The sequence below is a fragment of the Gossypium hirsutum genome, chromosome A03 (genome assembly GCF_007990345.1).
Source record: "Gossypium hirsutum isolate 1008001.06 chromosome A03, Gossypium_hirsutum_v2.1, whole genome shotgun sequence".
NCBI classification, from domain to species: Eukaryota; Viridiplantae; Streptophyta; class Magnoliopsida; order Malvales; family Malvaceae; genus Gossypium; species Gossypium hirsutum.
This window is the reverse complement of record NC_053426.1, coordinates 2,478,675-2,502,971: the sequence shown is the minus strand read 5'-3', so window position 1 is coordinate 2,502,971 and position 24,297 is coordinate 2,478,675. Positions and strand designations below refer to the sequence as shown.

At 33.2% G+C, this 24,297-nt stretch overlaps 3 protein-coding genes across 3 annotated transcripts; 1 reads left to right on the top strand and 2 right to left on the bottom strand.

The window, feature by feature from the left end:
- The first annotated feature begins 12,404 nt into the window (after nucleotides 1–12,404).
- LOC107963657 (ATP-dependent Clp protease ATP-binding subunit CLPT2, chloroplastic) lies at nucleotides 12,405–15,012 on the top strand. Its single transcript, XM_016900088.2, has 5 exons — nucleotides 12,405–12,666; nucleotides 12,768–12,806; nucleotides 12,898–13,007; nucleotides 14,212–14,391; nucleotides 14,623–15,012. The coding sequence occupies exons 1-5, from the start codon at nucleotides 12,443–12,445 to the stop codon at nucleotides 14,778–14,780; spliced, it is 711 nt and encodes a 236-aa protein (XP_016755577.1). The 5' UTR covers nucleotides 12,405–12,442; the 3' UTR covers nucleotides 14,781–15,012.
- Nucleotides 15,013–15,058: 46 nt separating this feature from the next.
- LOC107963656 (protein DETOXIFICATION 56) lies at nucleotides 15,059–17,538 on the bottom strand. Its single transcript, XM_016900087.2, has one exon. It carries the CDS (start codon nucleotides 16,722–16,724, stop codon nucleotides 15,225–15,227), a length of 1,500 nt encoding a protein of 499 aa, XP_016755576.1. The 5' UTR covers nucleotides 16,725–17,538; the 3' UTR covers nucleotides 15,059–15,224.
- Nucleotides 17,539–21,171: 3,633 nt separating this feature from the next.
- On the bottom strand, nucleotides 21,172–24,037 carry LOC107963655 (protein DETOXIFICATION 56). Its single transcript, XM_016900086.2, has one exon. It carries the CDS (start codon nucleotides 23,243–23,245, stop codon nucleotides 21,746–21,748), a length of 1,500 nt encoding a protein of 499 aa, XP_016755575.1. The 5' UTR covers nucleotides 23,246–24,037; the 3' UTR covers nucleotides 21,172–21,745.
- Between the last annotated feature and the right edge of the window lie 260 nt (nucleotides 24,038–24,297).

Here is a 24,297-nt window from a genome sequence, read left to right as displayed (position 1 = left end):
GTTTTAAACTTTTGCCGACCGGAATTATGACGTCCCTCACGTGACAACATCCACTCTCGAATCGGCTTTTCTTCTGTCAGGTTTCTCGGCCGGTTTTTTTCTGTGTAATCTAATCTTTGTGATCTTTACTTTGGCTTATAATTCCATGCGAATACCTTTTGTACCCTCAACTTTTTCATATTGAATAACTTTAATAATGGGCACATCTGTCTTTTTATTCATTTAAAAAGAAAAAAAATATTAGATCGATCGTACATCTAGAAAAAGGAAGGCCGTAAAATTGAAGATTCGGACCCATACTATTGGACCGATTTGTTATAAGGGTAAGGAGTGAGCGTAATTGCTAAGCATATTCATATTCCATTTAGTATGGTCATGATACATGAGAGGGCAAAGATGGTAAAATAAAATTATTAGAGCCGATTAGGGTATTATCGGTAAAGGTTGAAGTTTCGAAATTTTAAAGTTTGAATTTGTTAAATTATTTTGAATTAGTTTGAATTATTATTCGTTTTGTACTATGTTGGTTAAATTTTATATTGTGATTGGTTGAACATATGTATATTTGTAATTTATATTTATTTTTAATATTTATTATTTTTATTAAAAAAGTTGTGAGATGGTAAAATATCTACTAATGAGATAACGTATTTTATAAAATTTTTAGTTAGAAATTAAATTTTGAATTTTATCTTTCTATAATCCTTATCGATGTCTTTATTAAAAATAATATTTTAAATGCTAAAAAAATAAAAAGAAAGGAAAAAGGAAAGGAGAATCACGTGGACGCCATTAATTGGTCTGGAGGCAGCGCGCATGGGTTTAAACGTAGTCGTGGAGGCACGCTTTCGGATTTATTATGTCTTACTCCTTAAAGTGTGGTGAGGTGTTTTTCCTTTGGTTAAAATCTGTTATTTGCCCTGTATGTTGATGAAATTTGAGTTTTAGTCCTTATACCTCTTATTTTTTTATTTAAAAATCCTAGTTCAAGTCATTAACTTCATTGATAATTTTTATTAAAATTTATTAATTTTACATGTTCATTTTTATCAATCACAGTCTAACCAAAATTCTAAATTGATAGAAAATACTTACGATTTTATTAAGTGGACTGATATTTTGATTGAAATTTTAAATTTTAAAGTAAGGGGACTGAATTCAAATTTTGTCAAAATATAGAGACTAATAGCATATTTTAACCTTTTTCTTTTTATATATTTTTAAAATTCTTTTGGACTGATGTACTCGAACGTGTCCATTATACAAGTCATTGCCCTACGACATGCTGTCATAAACATACACACTTGTTGCCATTTTCTGTAGATCACGTGCTGGGTTGTCAGTGAACACGTTCTCTCCGGTTTACTTAGACCGTTTCCAACAGTTAACTGTCAACGGAAAAAAAAAATGACAAACAGCAACCGCCGTCTCATTTCCTCCGTTTGAAAAATTAAATATCTTTGAAAACACATTTGACTGCCACGTGGCAATCAGAGCATTTAATTCCCTTTTACCTCTTCGCATCTGCTAACAGCGACAGTTATTGGCGGTTAAACTTTATTATGCTTTTACTTTGATCTCCGAATCCCTTTTTAAAAAGTCTAATTAAAGTGATAATTACTACATTAATTTCAAAAATTATTTTTATTTATAATTAAATATAAAAAAATTTCTACCTAACATTCAATTTTTTTTTCCTGATCTACTTTTAATTAGAGGCATATCTTCATTCAAAAATGGGAACCCTAAAGCTAAAGGGATCAGCATCGGACTGGTTATGGCGGTGATTTTCCCACCAAATCCAGCACGATGGTGGCGTCACATCAGCCTTCATATATCCATGTCCACACAACCAGGAAAATTTCTTTTCACTAATTATTTTGTTTATTTTTATATTTTTAATCTGTTATAATGATTTTTATATTTTATAAAAATTGAGATATCAAATCACTTGCTTCTGAACTTTTTTGCTAATTTGTTACATAATATTGAAATGTTGAATTTTTTTTAATTTTTAAAAATCTTAATTTTTAAAAATAAATTAATTGTACATCTATTAATTTGGGATAATGTTGTCCAAATAATTCGAGTTTAGTAAACAGTTAGGTGGCTATTTGGAGGAACGAAGGGTCAAGTACGGGGCGAAACTAAAGCGAAACGTGAATGACAGCTCAGCAAGTCGGCAGCTGGGTCACTTCGTAATTTAACTTTAAAAAAAAGAAATTAAGATTTTTTATTTTATTTAACTTCGAAATTAATTGTTTATTTTTTGGGTGGTCGGGAACGGGGGCTTTTGTCTTTTTTACCGTTATTCAACTAATTTTGGCGTCAAATTCAAAAACCTGCTTTATTCACACTTAAAAGGGCGGGAGTTCAACTTCAAAGGGATGTGGGCTAGGATTCAATACAGCGGCGCCGCATTTCTCTCCGATACACACTCCAATCATGTTTTCCTCTTACGTGATTAAAAATGTTCATTCGTAGAATCTATTTGGATTTTTTTAAAATTTTATCGATAGATAAATTTTGTTATGGTATTTCTTGATTCAAAATTCAAATATAATATTGAACTATTGATTCACAATTTAAGTAGATACAGAAGAATCTAGACCCCACAAGATAGAGATATCAAGGACTAGTGGGGGAATTCGCGAGCCAGGTTCACATGTTCCTATGTATTGGCAGGCAAATGGTGCGAAGTCAAGTGAGTGGTTTAATAAACACGTGTTAAGTTTATAATCATACACGTTAGCATGCATGGAGCCTATTTAAAATGTCATTTCAATAAACAAAAATCGATTCCCTTCACTAAGAAAACACATAGCAAAACACTCAACAAGTTTATATAATTAAATTGATAGAAAATTTTGATTAATATAATACATATATTTTAAGGACTAAATTAAAAAAAGTTAAAATTTAAGATTCTCCTAAAATTAAGTTTGACTCGTTTTAGCAGAATGCATGTTATTGTACGTTTAGTAGTCAAAGATACTAAAATCTTCTCAACCAAGAGATCTTGGCCATGTGATTCCCTGAGCTCAACTCATATGCTTTGCCCACCATTACACTGTATGGCTTTTTTTTCATAAAAGTTTTTTTACAAAATTAATTACAATGTCAAATTAAACAATTAAATGACGTCATCCGATATAGAAACAAACTAAATTACAAATCAATCATGGTGCCCATTTTCTTTAAAATTATTGATTGAAATAAAATTATATTTTTGATGAAATAAAATTATAATTTCCTAAATCATTTTTCATAAAGTATGAAAAAATATTTCAAAACCCGTGAAATTTATTAGATCGTCTTTTCTTAAATAGAGACAACAGCAAAAGACAATTACATTTATTTACTCGTTTTATTTTCTTCTAAATTGAGGTTTATATAAACTTGTCAATCACTTATAAGGTTTTATGTCTTGCTATCAAGCATGTATTTTTTTAAAGGAAATTTAAATTAAATCTCATATATATATATTACGATTAAAAATTAATATGATGGTAACATATGACATCACGAGAAGGTTTTTGAGAGATACTCACCGGTAGATCTTTATTTGCTTATCACTTGACATTATTTGGTTTGCTCCTCACTTGGCGATCGCACAAATAGTCTCTTAACTTATAGTATTCATCTAATCATTCATCCTCAAGCCACCAGCTTTTCAATTTAAACACTTAGTTAATTACTTGGATTCAAATGAGTATAACAACTTCAAATCGCTTCAAAGAAATAACAAAATGAGTCCTATCACGTATGTTTCTCACACACTTCATGATAACGACTTTCCACATCGTTATTATCAGACAAGAAAATCTTCCCTACAGATATCCTCCATAGTAACGAGAAATGAGTCTTTCTTCCCCATTAGTAACCTAAACACTTCTCTACGCTAAATCTCCATTATTAAATCGTGTAGAGAATATTCTTACGTCTTTGAGAAAAAATTCCCTACCTCGATCGATAAGGCATTCACAATTTCAGACATAACTGATTTTGCTTATCAGACCATCAGATCTCAATCAAATGGCTGATAATATTTCTACTTCACAGCAAGTGATAATGGGAGACTGTGGAGCTAACAAATAAAACGTAAACATAAAGCCAACAAAAAAAAAAAAACCATTTATAAGATATTGCTTGCCTTGCAAGGCTGGTTTTGCAAAATGAACCATTTGATTACTTGATTGACCTTAATTTTTTTTAAGTAATTGTTTCTAAATAGTATTTAAAAATAGTTAAAATGTCATTTATAATAATTAAAAATAACTAACACCAAACACTTTTTGGTTACTTAGAGTTGAAGCACTTTGGGGGCGGTTGGGGTTTAGAGAGAAGCTTTAATTAAATGATTAATTAAATGATGGGTGATTTCATGTTTTGACAATGTGATTAAATGATTAATTTGTTTAGGGATAAATATGAAATTTATATATGAAGTTTAGTTAAATATGTAATTTGATATATAAGTTTTAATTTGATGTTATTGTATACAAGAAATTTGAATTGTGATTTAGAGACAGATACTTATGGGGCCTATGAGGCCTATGAGGGCCTTGGTACCCCTCTAATTTTTGGAAAATTTTTTGAAATTTTTAAAAAAATTTAATTAGCCCCCCTAAAAATTTATTTATATTAATATCAGTTTCCACTCTCTTTTTCAAATAAATTACTACTTTTCTCAATAAATAATTAATACACTTAACTTATGAAACCTAACGAAATTAATACCTTTTTAACATATTATTTTCCACAATCTTGTGAAGCATATGAATAATGAGCTTTCCAACAAAGAATAAGTTAATGCAAATAGCTAGCAGTTATTCCATCAAGTCCAGCCAGCTGGAAACCCTTAATCTGGTTGTTGTGAAAAAAAAAACCCCTAAATTGTCAAAGACTAGCCATTGAAGCAAAATTGAAGTCAATTTTGGAGGTGGACTTTGGATGTGGGTCATTTGGTTCTCTTCGAGTAGGCATCAAGTCCAAATTACCTACTCATTATGTGCCCCTTCCTTTAGAACACATGAGAACGAGTCTTGATTAATCCCATTCCGATTGCTCCATCTAACAAACAACAATTTCTTGATCTTTTACCTTCTTTTTTAATGATTATGCTTCAACAATTTACATCTTTTGGGGGGTTTAACTAAGTAATTATAATAGGGTGATTTGAAAGGTGTTTGACAATCCTAGTCATAGAGATTTTTGAATTGGTTGATTTGACGTAATAATAATGAACTGAATCGGGTAAAATATAAATAATAACTCTCTTTTAATTCTCTCAAATAGTTGTTAATTAAAATATCAAAAAGTGTGTCGAACTATAAGTTTTAATGTCCTAAATCTTATATAATCAATCTATTGATATTTTCCAATGCAAAGAAGTGCTATAGCAAAATTTTACACCTTCTCAAAATAAGTTGTAAATTTGAACTATGAAGTATGAAAAAAAACAAAAAACAAATATAAGGCATTCTCGTAGAATTAAATATAAATTGTAACAGCTTAATTTTCAGTGGTGTCGGAACAATGATTCGAGATCACTAAATCTCACAAATGACTAGGAAATATTATTAATTTAGTGAGTATAAGTTAAATATGAAGTTAGGAAAAATTTTGAAATAATGAATGGTGTACTAAAAAAATATTAAAATAATTAGAATCGAAAATAAGGTATCGAGACATCGGGAATTTTAAATCGAGCCATAAATATTTTTATAAATATTTATGGACTGTTAATATGTTAGTATTAAAGTTTCGTCAAGAAATTTTAAAGTTATGATAGTTAATTGAACAAAAAGGACTAAATTGTATCAAATGCAAAATTGTAGGAAATGATTAAATAGCTTAATTGATAAAAGAAAGAGGGTTTAAAAGGAAAATAGACCCAAGGTCTATTTGGGCTGGACGGCAAGGGCATGAAATAAGCAAGAAAATAATGAGAATTAAGGGCAAAATTGGAAAATTGCAAAATTTACTTAATAAAGCTAGGACTAAAGTGGAATTATCTAGATTTCTCTTTATTTGTCTGCATTCTCATCAGAAAAACGCCATGGAAGAGTTCTATTAAGCTGGTTTTTCATATTTTTACTTCAAGTAAGTTCAATTCTTAATTATTTCTTAAAATTTTTGTGTTTTTGTGACTTTTACAACTAGGTCCACTTGTTGAATTCATTAGTTTTTGATTCTATGAAAGAAATTGAAAGTTTCTATGCATATGTGCTGGAATTATATGATGATTTGGCATGGAATTAGAGCTTTAAACTGTTTATATGTTGATTTTATTGAAAGAATTGAATAGAAAGTGAATGTTTGGGACCTAATTGTAAAAGAGTTTGAAGTTAGAGTTTTATGTAGAAATTCTGAATTTCAATAATTATGAAATAACTTATAATGTTTAGGAAAAGTATTAATTGAGAAAATTATCTTAATTGAGGGGTTAATTGAGTAAGGACTGAATTGTATGAATTGTGAAATTTGGGGCAAAATGGAAATCAACATTTTGCACTAAAATTGTTTTGAACAGCAGCATTAGTCTAACTTTGAAAAATCACCAAAAATTTTAGAAATGGAATTAGAGGATGAATAAAATATGAAATTAAAGCTTATTGAGTCTAGTTTTTTATAGAATGAATTATGTAAATAATGGAATTGTAAATCATGAGATATGATAAATGTTGTGAGACAAGGTCTGAATGATTTCGGGTTCCCCTGTTTTGACTTTGTAAAATCATCAAAAATTGGATATAAATAATTAGGGGCTTAAATTTATATGTTTAGAATCCTAAATGAGTCTATTTTCAAGAGAAATAAACGGGAACATCATTCAAATCCTGTACGAGGAGATAATTAATTTTTAGTGAAGAAGGGTTAGAACTGTCAGACAGCAGAACAGGGGAGACTTCAATGAATAAACTGTATTAATTGGCCCAACCAAAAATTATGAAAATTTTATGGTAAGAAGATATGCGAATCTAGTTTTAGGAAAAATTAGCGGATCTTAATTTGGAGTTTCGTAGCTTCAGATATAAATAATTTAGTGACTATGACACTGGTGGATAGCTTAAATATTCATATAAGTAATTAGTGAAAATTATGGATAAGGTTACTTAGAAGTGTGTTATTTATACCAAGGATGTGGATGGAGAGGAGGAGGAGGAAAAATATATGAATGACTCGTGTATAAATTGATCACATGCCCGATTATAATCAATAAGTGTTGAATTAGAAACGATATAATATTTTATTTGGAATATTTATTATGAAATTATGATTGTCGCTATAATACAAAAATCGAACTTGTGAGTTTATATAACTAAATTTAGTGACCATTTGTTAATATCATTAAATTTCAATATTATTTTATGAATGGTAATTAATATTTATGTATGTTAATTGTTGAAAATAAGTAAATTATGTACAAAAGTTATGAAATTGAACTGAGAATTTCGGAGGAACGGAACGCAGGAAATGAGTATGATCTTTCAGTGCAAAAGATGAATTGATGGTAAATTATCCAAGTAAACCGAGATTCAGCATTTGTTGCGAATTCTCGTGTTTGCTTTCCGTTTAGCTCTTATGAGCTTTCGTTAACTCATATGAGTTTCAGTTAACCCTTTTGGGGTTTTAGTTCAGCTCTGGTGAGCTTCAATTAGCCTTCGGGCTTCCATTTAGCATTTATGTGCTTCAGTTAGCCTTCGGGCTTCCGTTTAGCACTTATGTGCTTCAGCTAGATTTCGGGCTTCAAATCACGATGTACTCAAATCCGTAAGCCGTTCCTTGAATGGACAAGTTGGTAAGTCGTAAATGTAACGTGAGGAAAAAGAAATGTAAGTAATGTTATCATTATTATTATTGAGCTCAATTATGTAATTTTGTCATTCAGAGATTGTGTTTGACAGGATATGTTAGTAAATTATGAGTATGTGAATCAAAGTGACAGAATTTAAACACCTAATGAGGTTGAGCTCATTCACACGAATTTGTCATTTGAAATTGTAATTGACAGGAAGAAACAGTGAATTGCATGCTTATCAATGGTTACACATAATTATCTGAAAAACGAGAAAAATGACGGTTATTGATATATGGAAACGTGAGACATTGATATATGAATGTGGAACATGTTTGATAAATGTGTTCATTCTTAATTACGGAATTATATACCTCATGTGTGCTATTTGCATAAAGATGATATTTCAAATACTTTGGTGAGTAAAGCTTAAATATGAAATAGTATGAAATCGAGACAAGTTGTTACGAAAATATATTTAAATTATCTGTAAGTGTTTTGTACTCATCGGTAATGCCTCGTACTCTATTCCGGCGACGGATACGGGTAGGGGGTGTTACATAAATCTAATTAGACTCTCGTAATGGGATACATATTAAAATCAAACATGAACTTTGATGTAATGTGTAATGTAAATGAGTTTTGATTTTGTGTGATTTTATATATGAAATTTTAATTTGATTCAATTTTCATGGATTATTAATAATACTATCGAATTAGCAAAAGAAATCAACAACGTGGTGTATCAGGAAAAAAAATCAACAAAGAAAAAGGTGACAGTTATAAGGAGATGGATTCACTTGAGACAAGCGGAGAGTTGAAGTTGGAAGTTAAGGATGGGGAGAATGAAGGAGGAGGATATAGGATTCTAAGTAACAAAGGAATGCTTGGGAAGAAGGAGATCCCTAGTTCTTTATGTGTTGGGGTATATATTGGGAGGTCCTTTTGTCATGTGGTACCATGTCACCAACAATAAGGAGGGTAGGCTTTTTGTGTGGTTGACTAGGTTGCTGGTCCATTACATGTCAGTTATCTTCATGTATAATACTATGTGGCTCTGCTCGGACATTCTTATTGTTGAGGTTGTACGAGGTTGTTATGCCTTGATGGTCCCTCTGTGGGGCCCTTTAGAAGCCAAAAGCGAGTGTCCTCTCAATTAGTTTAAGTAGAATTCACAGATGGCTAGTCATGTATGGCCCAGCAAGGGTTCAGCATGAAGGGTATTCAACTTGGGGGTGTGTGGAGTCTTTGTGGGTACCTATTTGGGTTCTTACCAAGCCACTTCTTGTTCTGTTATGTGGCCTTGTTGGGGAAGGAGTATAACAAAAATAAATATATATATCTATTTCTTTAAATGTGTATAGTTGAATCAAAATTAAAGTTCATGTATACATATCAACAACAATAAAAATTTCAAATGTATAATTACACCAATTAAAAATTCATATATCAAATTATATATTAAAATAAAATTCATCTATAAATTTAATATTTAGCCCCTCATTATATAATCTAAAATCAATTTTTAGATTTTATTAAACTATACCTATTTTTTTGGAGCAAAATTGAAGCAATAATTGGCTAACCACTGTTTTTTACTAGTTTAGTTATAGATTGATAGGATCAAATCATATTATAGTGCAATGTGACATGAGAGAAATGACCTAACAATTTATTCATTCCTTTACTCATGCTTTCTCGCCCTATCCATGGAGAAGGCAAAATTAATAAATTATTACCTAAACAATGTGATCAGTTACTGCTTAATCAATTTTAAAAAAAATAAACTATTTGAATACTGAGTACATATTTGGATTTATTCAACAATAAAGCTAATTATGTTCCTAATTTGGTGTACATTTTTGGTACGTGGTTTTGTAGTTTTGGTTCTTGTTTCTAGCTTTCATTACAAATTGGTAGGCAGACAGGTCCAACTAATTTCATTTACTGGTATGATTATTAGACACACGTTTTGCTAACATGTTTTGCTTTTCATGTTGGATAATGACATTTTTGTATGTATTTTCTTGCTAATGATTTAAATCATTGTAAAAAGGATTAAAATTAAATTATATATTTTTACGATGTTACAATGTAATTTTATCATTGTATTAACTTATACTTCTATGGCTTTCAAAATAAATAATCAAAATTCTAAGATCTTTTCTGAATTACTTAAATGAGTTTCATCTAATTTCTTATTTAGATGATAATTTCATATTTTCAAAAAATAATTATATATTTAAGTATGTAATTTTAATTTAAATTCATTAAATTACATGAAAAAAGAAAACAACTTTTGAATGCATAATTATTTTTATATTTATTAAATAATCGCATATCTGCATAATATATATACTCATGAAGTTATATATATGTTTTCTAGTATGTAAATCACACTTCTTAATATTCATCACATTTTCTTTTTCATTTTATAGATTTTTTAATTTGATTTTAAATATAAAATATTATTTACTTATGATAAATTAACAAATTATCATCCCAAATTATATAATAATATCATTTTCAGTATGGTGTTTTTACTTTCTCATAACATTTTGTTTTCACCAATGTTAAAATTAGGATTGTTTAAATGGTTAATTAAACTGAACTAGTATTAATTGAACTTTTTAATCTTTTAACCGTCAATTGAATCAATTTTTTTTAAAAAAAATTAACCAAATCGAAATATTTCGGTTAATTTGGCCGGTTAACCGAATTAACCAAAATTTATATTTTTTTTGTTTTTGTTAAAACAAGTATAAAACTTATAAAATAAATAAATTTATAATATTTATTTGACCGATTAACCGAATTAGTAATAGCCTAATACATATAATATATAATATTATTTATTAAATTTGGTTAATTCAGTTAATTACCCAATTTTAAATTGAATTAACCGTTAACCGAAATTTCCAAAAAAATTTAACCGATCTCCGAACTAACTAGATCAGTTAACTGATCGATTAATCGAATTAGATAAGTTCGATTGGTTAATTCAATTTTAATCGAAATTTTGAACACCCCTAATTAAAACACTAAAATATCTTACATCATTTTTTTTATAGAACCATAAAACAAAATTGATTTAATTAAAATAAGTATAAAAGTCCAAAATAAAAATTAATAATCAAATTAAACCGAATAAATTATAATAAATAGTTCAAAAAATTCAACCGAAACAAACCAAATCGGAATCACCCTAATGAAAAGGGTGGCCCATTTTGGAGATATGGTATCTAGTGGTGCACATGCAGCAGATCTTTTGCTATCCTACAGGGCTCCAAAATCTTCTTAGTTTAGTGAGCTAAAGAAAATTCGGTTCTTTCTTTCTTGACCTTTGACTCACTAGTTTCGAACCGCCCAAAAAAAACACATTGACTCACTAGTTTTAACATTCTCTGCTACTGTTTTCTACCCTCTTTAGTCTTCTTCTAAAACCAAACAGGTCTGAAAATCAAAGTGGGAACCACTTGATTGTTCACATCTTTTCTTCATTCGGTGTGGTAGTGGTACAGGTGTCACGGACCAGACGAGCATGATTTGCTCGATTAATGGTCGAAGCCTGTGTCACAGGCTGAAAGAGGATCCCCACACACCACAATCCCACACCAAAATTTGCCACTTGCAAATAATGTCTATCAAGAACTTAATTCAAATTAATTAGAATTAATGAAATTAAAACCACATATGATGAAATTCGGATTAAGACTAAGATCGAAAGAATTAGAATAATTCAAACTAACATTAACTAATCAACCTAAAACCTACGCAAATAGTTATACACGATGAATCTCAATTGAAATACATAGCATAGCACCCAAAGTCTCTGCCATCCCCATCTATACCAAGTTCTTATTAATGGTTTGATCATGTTTTATCATTGTTATCAGTCATTAAGGTGGATAGCATGCCCACTCGGCTATTTAAGCTAACACCTATGGGCTTTCCTCAAGTAAGCCCAAATAATATAGTTTGTGGGCTTTCTTTTAGGATCCAATCTCAGCTCAAATCCATCTTTGTATGATATTTATTTGTACCTCTCCAATGCTAAAAAGAAATTAGAACACAAATTATTAAATATAAATATAAATATAAATACTTTACGGATGCTTATAATTAGAGTTGTTCAAATAGTAACCAAATTGAATTATTATTAATTGAACTATTCGAAATGTAAAAAATTTTAATCATTAATCGAATTGAAATATTTCGATTAATTCAATTAAGATTAATTGAATTAACTGAAATTTATATATTTTTATTTTTGATTAAATAAATATAATACATATAAAAAATATATATAAATTGATGTATTTATTCCTTTAAATATACATGATTAAATTAAAATTAAAATTTCAAGTATATATTTGAATCATAATTAGAGTTTCACGTGTATAATTACACCAAATTAAAATTTATATATATAATTGTAGGTTAAATCAAAATTAATGAATACTTTTAACTGTGGTAAAATATTAAAATTGATGTACAAGTTGAATAATTGCTTTTATTTTTTGCCAATTCGGTAAATAGATGGGCATGGAAACGATGCCGTTTCAGTTGTTTTTAACCCACAAAATCTTGCCTATGCAAACTCGGCACTCATTTTCTAGTTTCTGGATCAAAGAAAAAAAAATGGCAGCTGCCCAGTCTCTCTCAAATCCATCTTCCACCACCTCACTAATTTCCCAATCCAGAAACCAATCAAAACCCACTTCTCCTCCTTCATTTCTAAAGCCCCACAGTCTACAAAGTCCATGGCTTGGCTTCAAAATTTCCTTTCAGCCATCAAAAACCACACGCTATTTGCCCAACCATCGCCCCATCACTGCAACTATCTCCTTAAGTCTCCCCACTTCGTAAAATCCTCATTTTTCTTATCTTTTCTTCATTAATTAAGCTGCAATATCTTTTTTATTTCTGGGTTCTGTTTTTTCTAATGTATTTTTTATGGTTTTAGGAAAACAGATAGGGTTGCTTCAGCTGGGAAAGTTCCCAAGTAAATTCAGCTCATTTGGTTTTTTTTCCTTGTACATAAATCTCATACCTTTTTGTTTTTTGTTTTTATTGAGATAATGAGTAAAATACAGATGGTCAAGGAGAGCGATAAAGTCATTTGCTATGGCTGAATTGGAAGCTAGGAAACTCAAGTATCCAACTACTGGAACTGAGTCGTTGCTCATGGGCATATTGATTGAAGGTAATCACATTTTTTGCTACCCATTTCCATTTAAAGCTCTTGTAACAGTCCCAACAGGGAAGGGGCAATGTGTGTTAATTGATAATGTTAGTCAATTTTGAAAATGAGAATCAGTTATTGAGAAGTGAGCTACCGTGAGTCAATAGGATGCAAAAGCTTGTTGTTAGCATGGTTTCCATCAAGCAAATATGTAATATGTTACGTTTTACCACTGCCTTAGTTGGTAGGTACTAATAACAGACTTGCATGATAAGCAAGCGCTTTTGGGCTATAAAGTTTTGAGACATCTTTGTCTTCTGGGTGGTCAATTAAATAAGAAACCTTTTCTCTCTTTACAGCTTGAAGCTGCCCCATTGATTTAGTTTCTAGATTGGTATTTCCCTGTAATGCACTGCAACAGCACTATTTCTCTTTCTTGTGGGAGTAGTATTTGATTTTTTTCATGTTGTTAATTGTTTTCAAATTTGTCATTAGTTTCCTTATCTTAATGGTGAATAACATGTTAGAAGTAAAAGTATAACCTTTCTGTGAATGGGAATAAATTTGTTTAATTGTAGTACTGTTAATGGTGAATAATATACCAACAAGTGTTGAGTGCAATGATAAGGCACATTGCATTCCCAAGGAGAGAACGTAGGTTTAAATCTTGGAGATGATATTATTGGGAGGGGCAGCCTCCAATCCCGGTCATGGACCGTAAAATGGACATGGAGGATACTGAAAAAAAAAATGGTGAATAACATGTTAGAAGTAATAGTATGTACATGGCTGGGGCAGTACAAGATGGGTCCTCTGCAAAATCATTGTTTTTGGTTTTCTTTTTGTGGAACAGAATAGAAGTTTTTCAAAGACGGGAAAATCAAGTGCTGGATTTCATTTTGTTGTCAATTTTATTATCAGTTGTGTTGGAAAATCCCTGTACTTCACCAATATCTGTACCTTTAGTGAAGTGACTAGAAAATTAGGGCATGTTTGTGAGAACATTGTGAAAGTGAAAGAATATGCAATTGCTAATTTTGATTTGGCTGCTGTATTCAGGGTTACATAATGCCCGTGTTCAAAGTTCATGCATTTCTCATACGTTACAGTTTCTGTCCTTTTGGAATCCATCTTTGCAATTTAAAAGTATTCATCAGATGTTCTAAAAACTCGTAATTCTGTAAATGTTATACCATGCCATACTTGAAGTTCATTTGCTGGGCAGGAACTAATCTGGCTGCAAAATTTTTGCGTGCAAATGGTATCACACTTTTCAAGGTTCGTGATGAGACAGTCAAATTATTAGGAAAAGGTGACATGTTCTTTTTCAGTCCTGAGCATCCTCCTTTGACAGAAGATGCTCAAAGGGCACTTGATTGGGCTGTTGATGAGAAACTAAAATCTGGTAAGTTTCCAGTTTTTTTTAGTTCTTTTTATAGCAGAATTTGTTTTTTCTTTAAGGTGCTCAAGTTTACGAATCAGTTAAACAATTACAAGATATGGGATAATGATATATCTGATTCTATTAATTTCTTATTATAACTTCATAAAGTACACTGAACAAGAAAAAGCAGTAATATGAATTCCTCAGTTTTCGTTATTCCATACTTGATGTGTTTTATTCTTCAAATTGCAGGTGGTGATGGGGAAATTACAACAACTCATTTGCTTCTTGGCATTTGGTCTGAAGTGGAATCACCTGGTCACAAGATATTGGCAGCTCTTGGCTTCAATGATGCCAAATCTAAGGAGCTCACTTCTATGAGTTCTGAACCTGAATCTGTAGATGGGTAATACATGTCATTGGTACTCATTGTGAGATGTAATTATTCTCGTTATTCGAATGATGAATCCATCCTTCGAATGATGTTGCTTGTCATGCCTATCCATTCACTCATAAAAGTTAAAAAAGAACCTGGTATTTTGCTTCCCTGTTTAGCTTGTTTGTTTGAGCTGTATGCTGGATGGACATATGAACATGATCATCGTTCTCCAGCATTTAAAGAAAGGTGCTGAATTCTTCAAATATTTGTTTTCAACATTCTTCAAGATCATATCAAGTTCTTCATATGTAGAATTTAGGCTCATCAAAATAGGCCTGAATGGTAATTCACGAGGATTAAAAATTCCTCTGTATTACACTTAATGGCTGAAAGCAGATTGGAGATTGGTGTTAGTGTCTATGTTATGCTGTGTGGCTTGCTTTGAAGCTCTAACAATCTTATCATCGTGTGCTTTTCATACTTCGTTGTCATTTACCTTGTTAACTGTTTCCAGATTCCCATCAGAGGCAAGTATATGTGCCTTATCGGCTTCTTCATGCCACCTTATTCTCACTACCATCATCAACAACAATGCCAAACATGTTGCCATCCCAACTAAAAATCCTAGCAATAACCCGCTCAGTCCAAGTGCAGCTTTGAAGGCCAGAACAACACCCAACGGTAAAGCTAAGAGATAGAAGCCCCCAAGATTGGCATACATCGCCAACCATGGTCGAGCTGTTCCACGAACAATTCCTCCACAAACAGCTAAGGGGAAGTTTACAACTTCAATCACTGCCATTAGCAGCATCATCTTTTTCACTCCTCTTATGATCCCTTTTTCATGGCTGAATAGAGGAGCCCAAACGCCTCTTGCACCCAACATGACCAATGCCCCAAAGCAACCAGAAATTGTGCTCACTGCAAGTGATACGTATGCTGACTGGTAGGCTGCGACAGGCTGGTTTGCACCGAGCTCATTTGATACACGAGTGGATGCACATGTGGCTAGTGACAACATCACAGAGTAGAGCAAGTAGTCGAAGTTCAGAACGATAGCAATCACTCCGACTGCCTGCTTGGCATTTCGTAGCCTTCCGGTAAGCAAGACCAAAATCTCATAGCACCACCATTCAAGGCAGGTGGTAAGACAACATGGTCCACTAAGCTTGAGCAGTCTAAGCCAGTCTTCAACACGTTGATCCCACCATCCTCCCTCATTCCATTTCCCTCCCTTTCTATTCTCTTTCACCACTACATACAAGACTAGAAGGATTGCAGCTATGAGATCACTTATCCAGATTGCCATTGAAACCCCTTCAAGACCCTTAGCTTTTGCAAGAAAGATATTGATGGGGATGTGAAAAGCAAGCGCTAAAGCCGAGCTAAACATAATGGGGATTGTTATGCTTTGAGAGCTCAAATAGGCCTTGAGAGGGCATAGGAATGAAGTGACAACCAAATCAGGGAGAAGATAGAAAAGATATGTCTTTGCAACCGCTGAAATGTCTTCTTTTTGGCCAAAATGGATTAGAATTTTATCAACATGAAGCCATAGGAAGGAAACAGGCAGTGTAATTAACAGTAACAAGATTATGGCCATCAAAAGTGTCTTGTGAAGGAGCCTGAAGTTTTTAGCTCCAAAAGCTTGCCCACAGACAGGTTCCATGGCACCACAAAGTCCATTGAGGACGGAGAAACCTGTGACATTAGCAAAGGTGAAACCGAGTGTGCCACCAGCTAACTGGAGCTCCCCAAGCCTGCCTAGAAAAGCTGTAGTCACCGCGATCTTTACAAACCAGGTTAAGTTCATGGCCACCAATGGAAGTGCTAGTCCTCTTTGTATTTTCAGCTCTGAAAGCATTATCTGCATTAGGTTGGCCGGCCATTTCTTGGTGGGATATGAAACTGAAGGTGACTGGGATGGTTTATCAGTTGGGATCTCTTCCACTCTTGATGTTGCAGTTGCAGGCATTATGGAAGAAAATTGGTGGGGTTGCTTCAAAATCCGAATATATAAGATGGGAAATCTGGTTTCTTAAATAAGAATGAATTGAAGGCTTAGTGTCTGCTAGTGCACGAGTTTTTTGTGAGGGTATCGGTTTCTGAAGGAGCAAATAAGGTGCCTATTTGTTGCAAGTTCGTAACCTCCAATTAATGAAAAGAGAGTTGGGCTGTTGATTTATAGTGCGTGATGATAAGGCAAAGTTGCAAAGGACAAATCACCTTCATATCTCGTGAGATATTCGTTTCACTGGTTTTTTTCTTTCCTTAGAATATTGACTATTGCTGCTTTGGAATAGTTTTACTATCTAACTAACCTTTCTATTTAGCACTTGATTCATTGCTTAAATTGTAACTAAGATTGTCCTGTAAGGTAACCAACCTGACGCTTTGCATGCTTTCTTTTGTTCATATAGGGCGAATATAGCATTGAAACAAGGGTAGTTGAAAAATCATCTCCATGTGAGAAGTTTTAAGAGGAAACTAAATAAAGAACATTATCACATAATATTCAAGAGAAAAACAACAGCATGTTTTCATCTGGTTTTCATTTACCCTCATTTACCCTTTGCATTGCATTGCAATTCTAAGGGGTAAAATGATTGGAGGATAATGAAGGTGGGAGATTTGGTGTAAAAGGTGTAAGCAATAATGCGGTGGTCCTTCATCTGTTAGCTGCTTTGCCTTTTGAGGATGAATGGGGTTTCACTAAAAATTCTAAGCTATAAGGAACCAAACGTGGGGTAGCTAGGCCACTCCATATCTAAGCTTTTTGCGTTCATTTTCTAAAGTAAATAATAGTTTATTTAATATTCTTATCACTTCATATTTCTTTAGTTTACATTCAACTGAGTTTACTTCTCTACATATGAATCGTGCAATTAGGCAGGAGAATATGAAGTTGAATAAATCAGTTACATGTATTCTTACAGATAAGTGCAGAGACATGGCTACCTAATCTGTGGAAAAGAGGAATTAGAGTATATGTCGAATGGAATCAATAGTATTTTATGTGAAAAATTATTAGGAATATTACTGCCAAAATTCTTAGGAATCACATGTAGAAGAAATGCAAGGAGTGCTACTTTAACGGAAGCATTGTAGAAAGTAATGGCTTTTTCACCGAGGTTTGATTCCGTTCGGTTTTCTCGATTTTTTTCTCAGCCATATTGTTCACTAACAGATTATTTGTTATTGCCTTAATTTAGTAGCCTGAGAGGGAAGAAAACATAGGACCTCTTGAGATAAACAGGATCCCAATTACCATATCTTATCATAGTGGAAGTAGAAGGGGCTAAGAATACAACTTTATATGCCATCAGTGGGATTTCAAAGAACTATGCACCACTTCCCAATATTAGAAAAAAGGGTACTTTTTCCTAGAAAGGAAGACGCACCTGGTTTTCTTTCTGTTGGTTTTTCTTTGTAAGGAAGAAAAGAAAGACAAACCAAAGTTTGTGACTTGTTACATTTTTCAGTTTCAATACATAATTTACATACAATGTGTAGCCTTATATAGGAAAAATATTACCAACTGCAATTTGACAAGTTGGAAAGCCTAAGAACTTGAAATTACACATGGGCAATAGCACCGTTAAAATTATCCTATCAAATTTAAGATAAATAAAATAAGCTAACAACTTTTCTAAACAAGTTGACAACTTGCCAACATGTATCAAACATCGGGATAGTCTATAGTACCTCAACTTGGCATAGTCAGTTAGCATCTTGATAGTTCGCCCTTCAATAGCTTAGAGTATGCCAATCAGCAATCAGCAAAGCAGCTCGCGTCTTGTGTATCCGCGAGTCTTGGTCATATTTGGACAATCCGCCAGATAGTCTGCCAAAGGTTGTCTGCTAGATAGTTCTCCAACTGGCAATCCACTATTCTTCTTGCATTTGGCCTATCCGCAGGACGACTTACACGATTGTTGTTCACGGGACTGCATGTTCTTGATTTGTTCACACTTTGCTTGTCCACCAAATGTGCGAGCTGTTGCATGAATGGGCATCTCAGAACACTTCCATTTTCACTTTCTAATTGTATAAAAAAGAAAAGATAGAGAAACCAGTCTATTTTGGTTTGATGCAGATGTTGCAGTCCACTAGGTTGGAGATGTATGCACGGTAGCATAGTGTTATTATCAAACAAATTAATGAACTACTAATCCTCTATCATTGATTGCACACAAATTTTATCATAATGAGCTGTTTGGATGCAATGAAAATTTAAGTCTCTAATCTCTATACATCGCCCTTCACTGCAGCAAGGGAAAAAAATCAACCATATACTTCTATCGTTGGAAAGATCCAATGGCCTCTCAAAAGTTCTAAAAAGATACGAAATATACGAAATAGGTATGTCGGCAGATATTATTACTATGAGGAGCAGCAAGTGAACTAGAGAGCAAAAGGGTAGTAAACAGTCGATTTATAATCTCTATTAAGATATGTTCTTGAAATTGTTCAAGAAAATTTTGTGTGCTTTCTCGAGAGGCAATGGCTTTATTTGATGAAAGATGCACGGTCGGAAATGATTGAGCAATATCTTGCTGGAAAGCCACCTCATCTTCCAACTTCTTTTGTTTCTCTTCATCTAATTAAGCAATCTTAGGCTATTCGGAGATAAGTCCCAAATTGCAATTTATATCTGTCCTATAATAATTAAGCTTTGAAGATTATGTGTTTAGTGAAAGCCACACTGTCAAAGGGCCAAATCCTGTTGGTAAACATTGCAACAAGTTGATAAATTAGGAATACGAGTTAAATAATTTGAGGTTTGTTGTGCATTATTTTTAAGAATATTTTGTCGTAATGTGTATATTTAAGACTCAACAAGCTCATTCGTCATAAAAATACAGGAAAGAATCAACAATAGATCACGACGAAAAATACTCAACAATCACAAAAAAATGAAGAGGACGAGCAAGTGAAGAATAATAGAGTTTTTTTTTATGGTGTGTTTAGAATGAAAGTGAGTTAAGATATTTTAGAATAGCAAATGTGAGTTGAGTAAAATAAAGAAAGAGTTATTTTAAAAAATGGTTTAACTAATTTAGACTTGACTAAATATAGCTTCTTACAGTTAAGCTATTTTTAGCTTGAACCTTTTAAAAATTTAGTAAATAAGAAGTTAAGAAACAAAAGGGTTTGGATGCTGTGATGTATCACATTTCGGGGGGATCGATCAATTTACATTGGTCATTTAAGCCCAATTCTCATGCGCGCTTGATGGGTTCTGAATCCAGAAAAAATAATATTCCTACACTTAAATAGTATATAAATAGTAATATATGGAGTAGGGTCAATCCTATAAAGACAGTGATATCTAAAATTGTTGTTTGGTTTAACCAAGTTGCATGTTAAGCAACTGTCATGCCTACGACGTGTGACAATCTGTGCGAAAATAAAAAGGGAGTATTAAATCTAGTTAAAATGAAAACAATAAAAATAATTAAAATCAAAATAGTAGTAAAATAAACAAAAATGAAATTATGTTGACTAAATTGCTGTGACGGTGTTCTAACTTTAGGCTCGATTTCAAACCAATCTTTAATAATAAGTTTTCTCCTTTAATTGGTAAGTCAATTATAGTGATCGAGGACGCCTTAGACCAATAACTCTTTCATGTGTAAATTAATTGTGAGAATGCTCGACATATAACCCTTACTGAATGAACAACCACAAAACATGTATCCATGATTTAACTCTTTAGTGGCCTTACAAACTAGAAGGGCCCAACTCAAATCAACGACCTCGACTGCGTAAATCATTTAAATACCATTACTATTTCTCTTGATAAACCTAACCACTCACTCAATTGAATATTCCAGTGGCGAAGCTAAAAGGGTTGGCAGGGTCCTACCCTAAAATAAAAAATTTCTTTATAATTTATAAAATTTTAAATTAATATAGATAAATTTATACTTGATCCCTCAAATGATTCAAATGCAACTATTCTTATCCTAGCTAACTACACCTTTATCACCTAATAATTAATAATTAGCTTTCTTGTTCCAATTCCACTCTTTACTGATTTAAATATTGGAGTCCCTTGAACCACAAACTCCAATACATCTGAAACTCACATTTATCTTGTGGAGATATTCAAATCCTTCACTCAATCCACCATTCTCAATCCGTTATCTTCATACCCATTCCGTGACCAAAAACATCAACAACTTCCAGGAGAGTTTATGGTAAGCTTAATCAAGTGACACCAATGGGGGCAAACCAATCATGATATTATTATTATAGTATTTGATTTGATTTTTAGTGGAATCAGAGTTGTACCTCTTAACTTTGTTTCACTCCATAAATGATGGGTGCATGATGACAAGTGACAACACAACTTGAATTACTTTCCAATTGAGTCAAGGAAAGAAACACTAAAAAGATAGAGACAGCACAAAGAAAAATAAAGTTAAAATTTTCTTGTACTCAAGTTTAAGGCCTCTCATTTTCAGGTCTCCACTTAAATCTTATAATTGCCAAAACAAAATGGATGGGTTTTCTTTGCCAAATTTGAAAATGGTTCCATATAAGTTATCTATCAATTGAAATGCACCCAAAAGTGTCCCAACTATTTGCATTTTAGTGTTATTTGTGAATTCTCATCCCTTGAGTCTTGTATACAAATTAAATGGTTCCATAGACATTTTTGGGATGGCCTAGGAAAATCTAAGCTCTGTGCGGTATCATCTTCAACACCTCACCGCACTTAAAGAGATTCATTGCATATTCAGAACTTCAATGGAGTGTAAGCTTAGTTGGACATGTTGGGAAACCTAGCACTTTGCTTCCCTGTTTAGCTTGTTTCTTTGAGCTGTATTCTGAATGGACATATGAGCATGACCATTGTTCTCCAGCATCCCTATAAAGCTGTTGCATTCTGCAAATACTTGTCTAGGACATTCTTCAAGTTCATATGAAGTTCTTCATATGTAGAATTCATGGCATTGAAGCTCTAACAATCTTATCATCGTGTGGTTTTCATACTTCGTTGTCATTTACCTTGTTAACTGTTTCCAGATTCCCATCAGAGGCAAGTATATGCGCCTTATCTGCTTCTTCATGCCACTTTATTCTCACAACCATCACCAACAACAATGCCAAACATGTTGCCATTCCAGCTAAAAGTCCTATCAATAACCCGCTCAGTCCAAGTGCAGCTTTGAAGGCCAAAACAACACCCAACGGTACAGCTAAGAGATAGAAGCCCCCAAGGTTTGCATACATCGCCAACCATGGCCGAGCTGTTCCACGAACAATTCCTCCACAAACAGCTAAGGGGAAGTTTACAACTTCAATCACTGCCATTAGCAGCATCATCTTTTTCACTCCTGTTATGATTCCTTTGTCATGGCTAAACAGAGGAGCCCAAACGCCTCTCGCGCCCACCATTGCCAATGCACCAACGCAACCGGAAATTGTGCTCACTGCAAGAGTTCCATATGCAGACTGGTAGGCGGCTATGGGCTGGTTTGAACCGAGTTCATTAGATACACGAGTAGATGCACACGTGGCTAGTGACAACATCACAGCGTAGAGCAAGTAGTCGAAGTTCAGAACGATAGCAATCACTCCGACTGCCTGCTTGGCATTCCGTAGCCTTCCGGTAAGCAAGACTAGAATCTCATAGCACCACCATTCAAGGCAGGTCGTAAGACAACATGGTCCACTAAGCTTGAGCAGTCTAAGCCAGTCTTCAACACATTGATCCCACCATCCTCCCTCATTCCATTTCCCTCCCTTTCTAATCTCTTGCACCACTACATACAAGACTAGAAGGATTGCAGCTATGAGATCGCTTATCCAGATTGCCATGGAAACCCCTTCAAGACCCTTAGCTTTTGCAAGAAAGATATTGATGGGGATGTGAAAAGCAAGCGCTAAAGCCGAGCTAAACATGATGGGGATTGTTATGCTTTGAGAGCTCAAATAGGCCTTGAGAGGGCATAGCAATGAAGTGACAACCAAATCAGGGAGAAGATAGAAAAGATACGTCTTTGCAACAGCTGAAATGTCTTCTTTTTGGCCAAAATGGATTAGAATTTTATCAACATTAAGCCACAGGAACGAAACAGGCAGTGTAGTTAACAGTAACAAGATTATGGCCATCAAAAGTGTTTTGTGAAGGAGCCTGAAGTTCTTAGCTCCAAAAGCTTGACCACAGATAGGTTCCATGGCACCACAAAGTCCACTGAGGACGGAGAAACCTGTGACATTAGCGAAGGTGAAACCGAATGTGCCACCGGCTAACTGGAGCTCCCCAAGCCTGCCTAGAAAAGCTGTAGTCACCGCGATCTTCACAAACCAGGTTAAGTTCATGGCCACCAATGGAAGTGCTAGTCCTCTCTGTATCTTCAGCTCTGAAAGCATTATCTGCAATAGGTTGGCCGGCCATTTCTTGGTGGGATATGAAACTGAAGATGACTGACATGGTTTGTCAGTTGGGATCTCTTCCACTCTTGATGTTGCAGTTGCAGGCATTATGGAAGTAAATTGGTGGGGTTTCTTCAAAATTCGAATAAATAAGATGGGAAATCTGGTTTGTTTAAATAAGAAAGAATTGATGGCTGAACGTCTGCTAGTGCATGAGTTTCGTGAGGGTATCAATTTCTTAAGGAGCAAATATGGTGGCTGTTTATTGCAAGTTCGTTACAGCCAATTTAATGAAGAGAGAGTTGGGTGGTCGATTTATAGTGCGTGATGATAAGGCAAAACATCTTTACATCTCGTGAGATATTCGTTTCATTGGTTTTTCTTTCATTCGAATATTTACTTTTACTATCTAATTAACCATTCTCTTTAGCACCTGATTCATTTGATTAACTAGTAACTAAGATGTCGTGTAAGGCATCCAATCAGATGCTTTGCATGCTTTCTTTTGTTAATGTAGGGCGAATATAGCTTTGAAACAAGGGTAATTGAAAACTCATCCCTATGTGAGAATTTCAAAAGAAAACTAAATAAAGAACATGATAACATAATTTGCAAGGGAAAAACAACAGAATGTTATCATCTGGTTTCAGTTGCCGTTGCATTGGAATTATAAAGGTGTACAATAATTGGAGGATTAATATAATGAAGGTGGGATATTTGGTGTAAAAGGTGTGAGCAATAATGCTGTGGCTTTTGAGGAAGAACGGGGTTTCGCTGAAAATTCTATGCTATAAGGAATCAAAAGTGGGGTAGGTAGGCCAGTCCATATCTAAGTATTTTGCTTTCATTTTCAAAAGTATGTAAAAGTTTATTTAATATTCTTATCACTTCATATTTTGTCAGTTTACATAGAACTTAATAGGATATAAAACTTTTCTTCAAGGGCAAAAACAGAACATTTAGTGTTAAAACTGTTGGTTGCATTGATAAAAAGTATTGCATCGTATTGCATCTCTTTTAAGAGCACTCAAGTTAAAATTTTGAAGATAAAATTGTTGGAAAAAAAAATTATGAATTTGTAAAAATTAATAATTTAAATAATAAAACAAACATCAAGGATACTTTCATTATACCAAAAACAAAATTACCTCTCTCTAAAG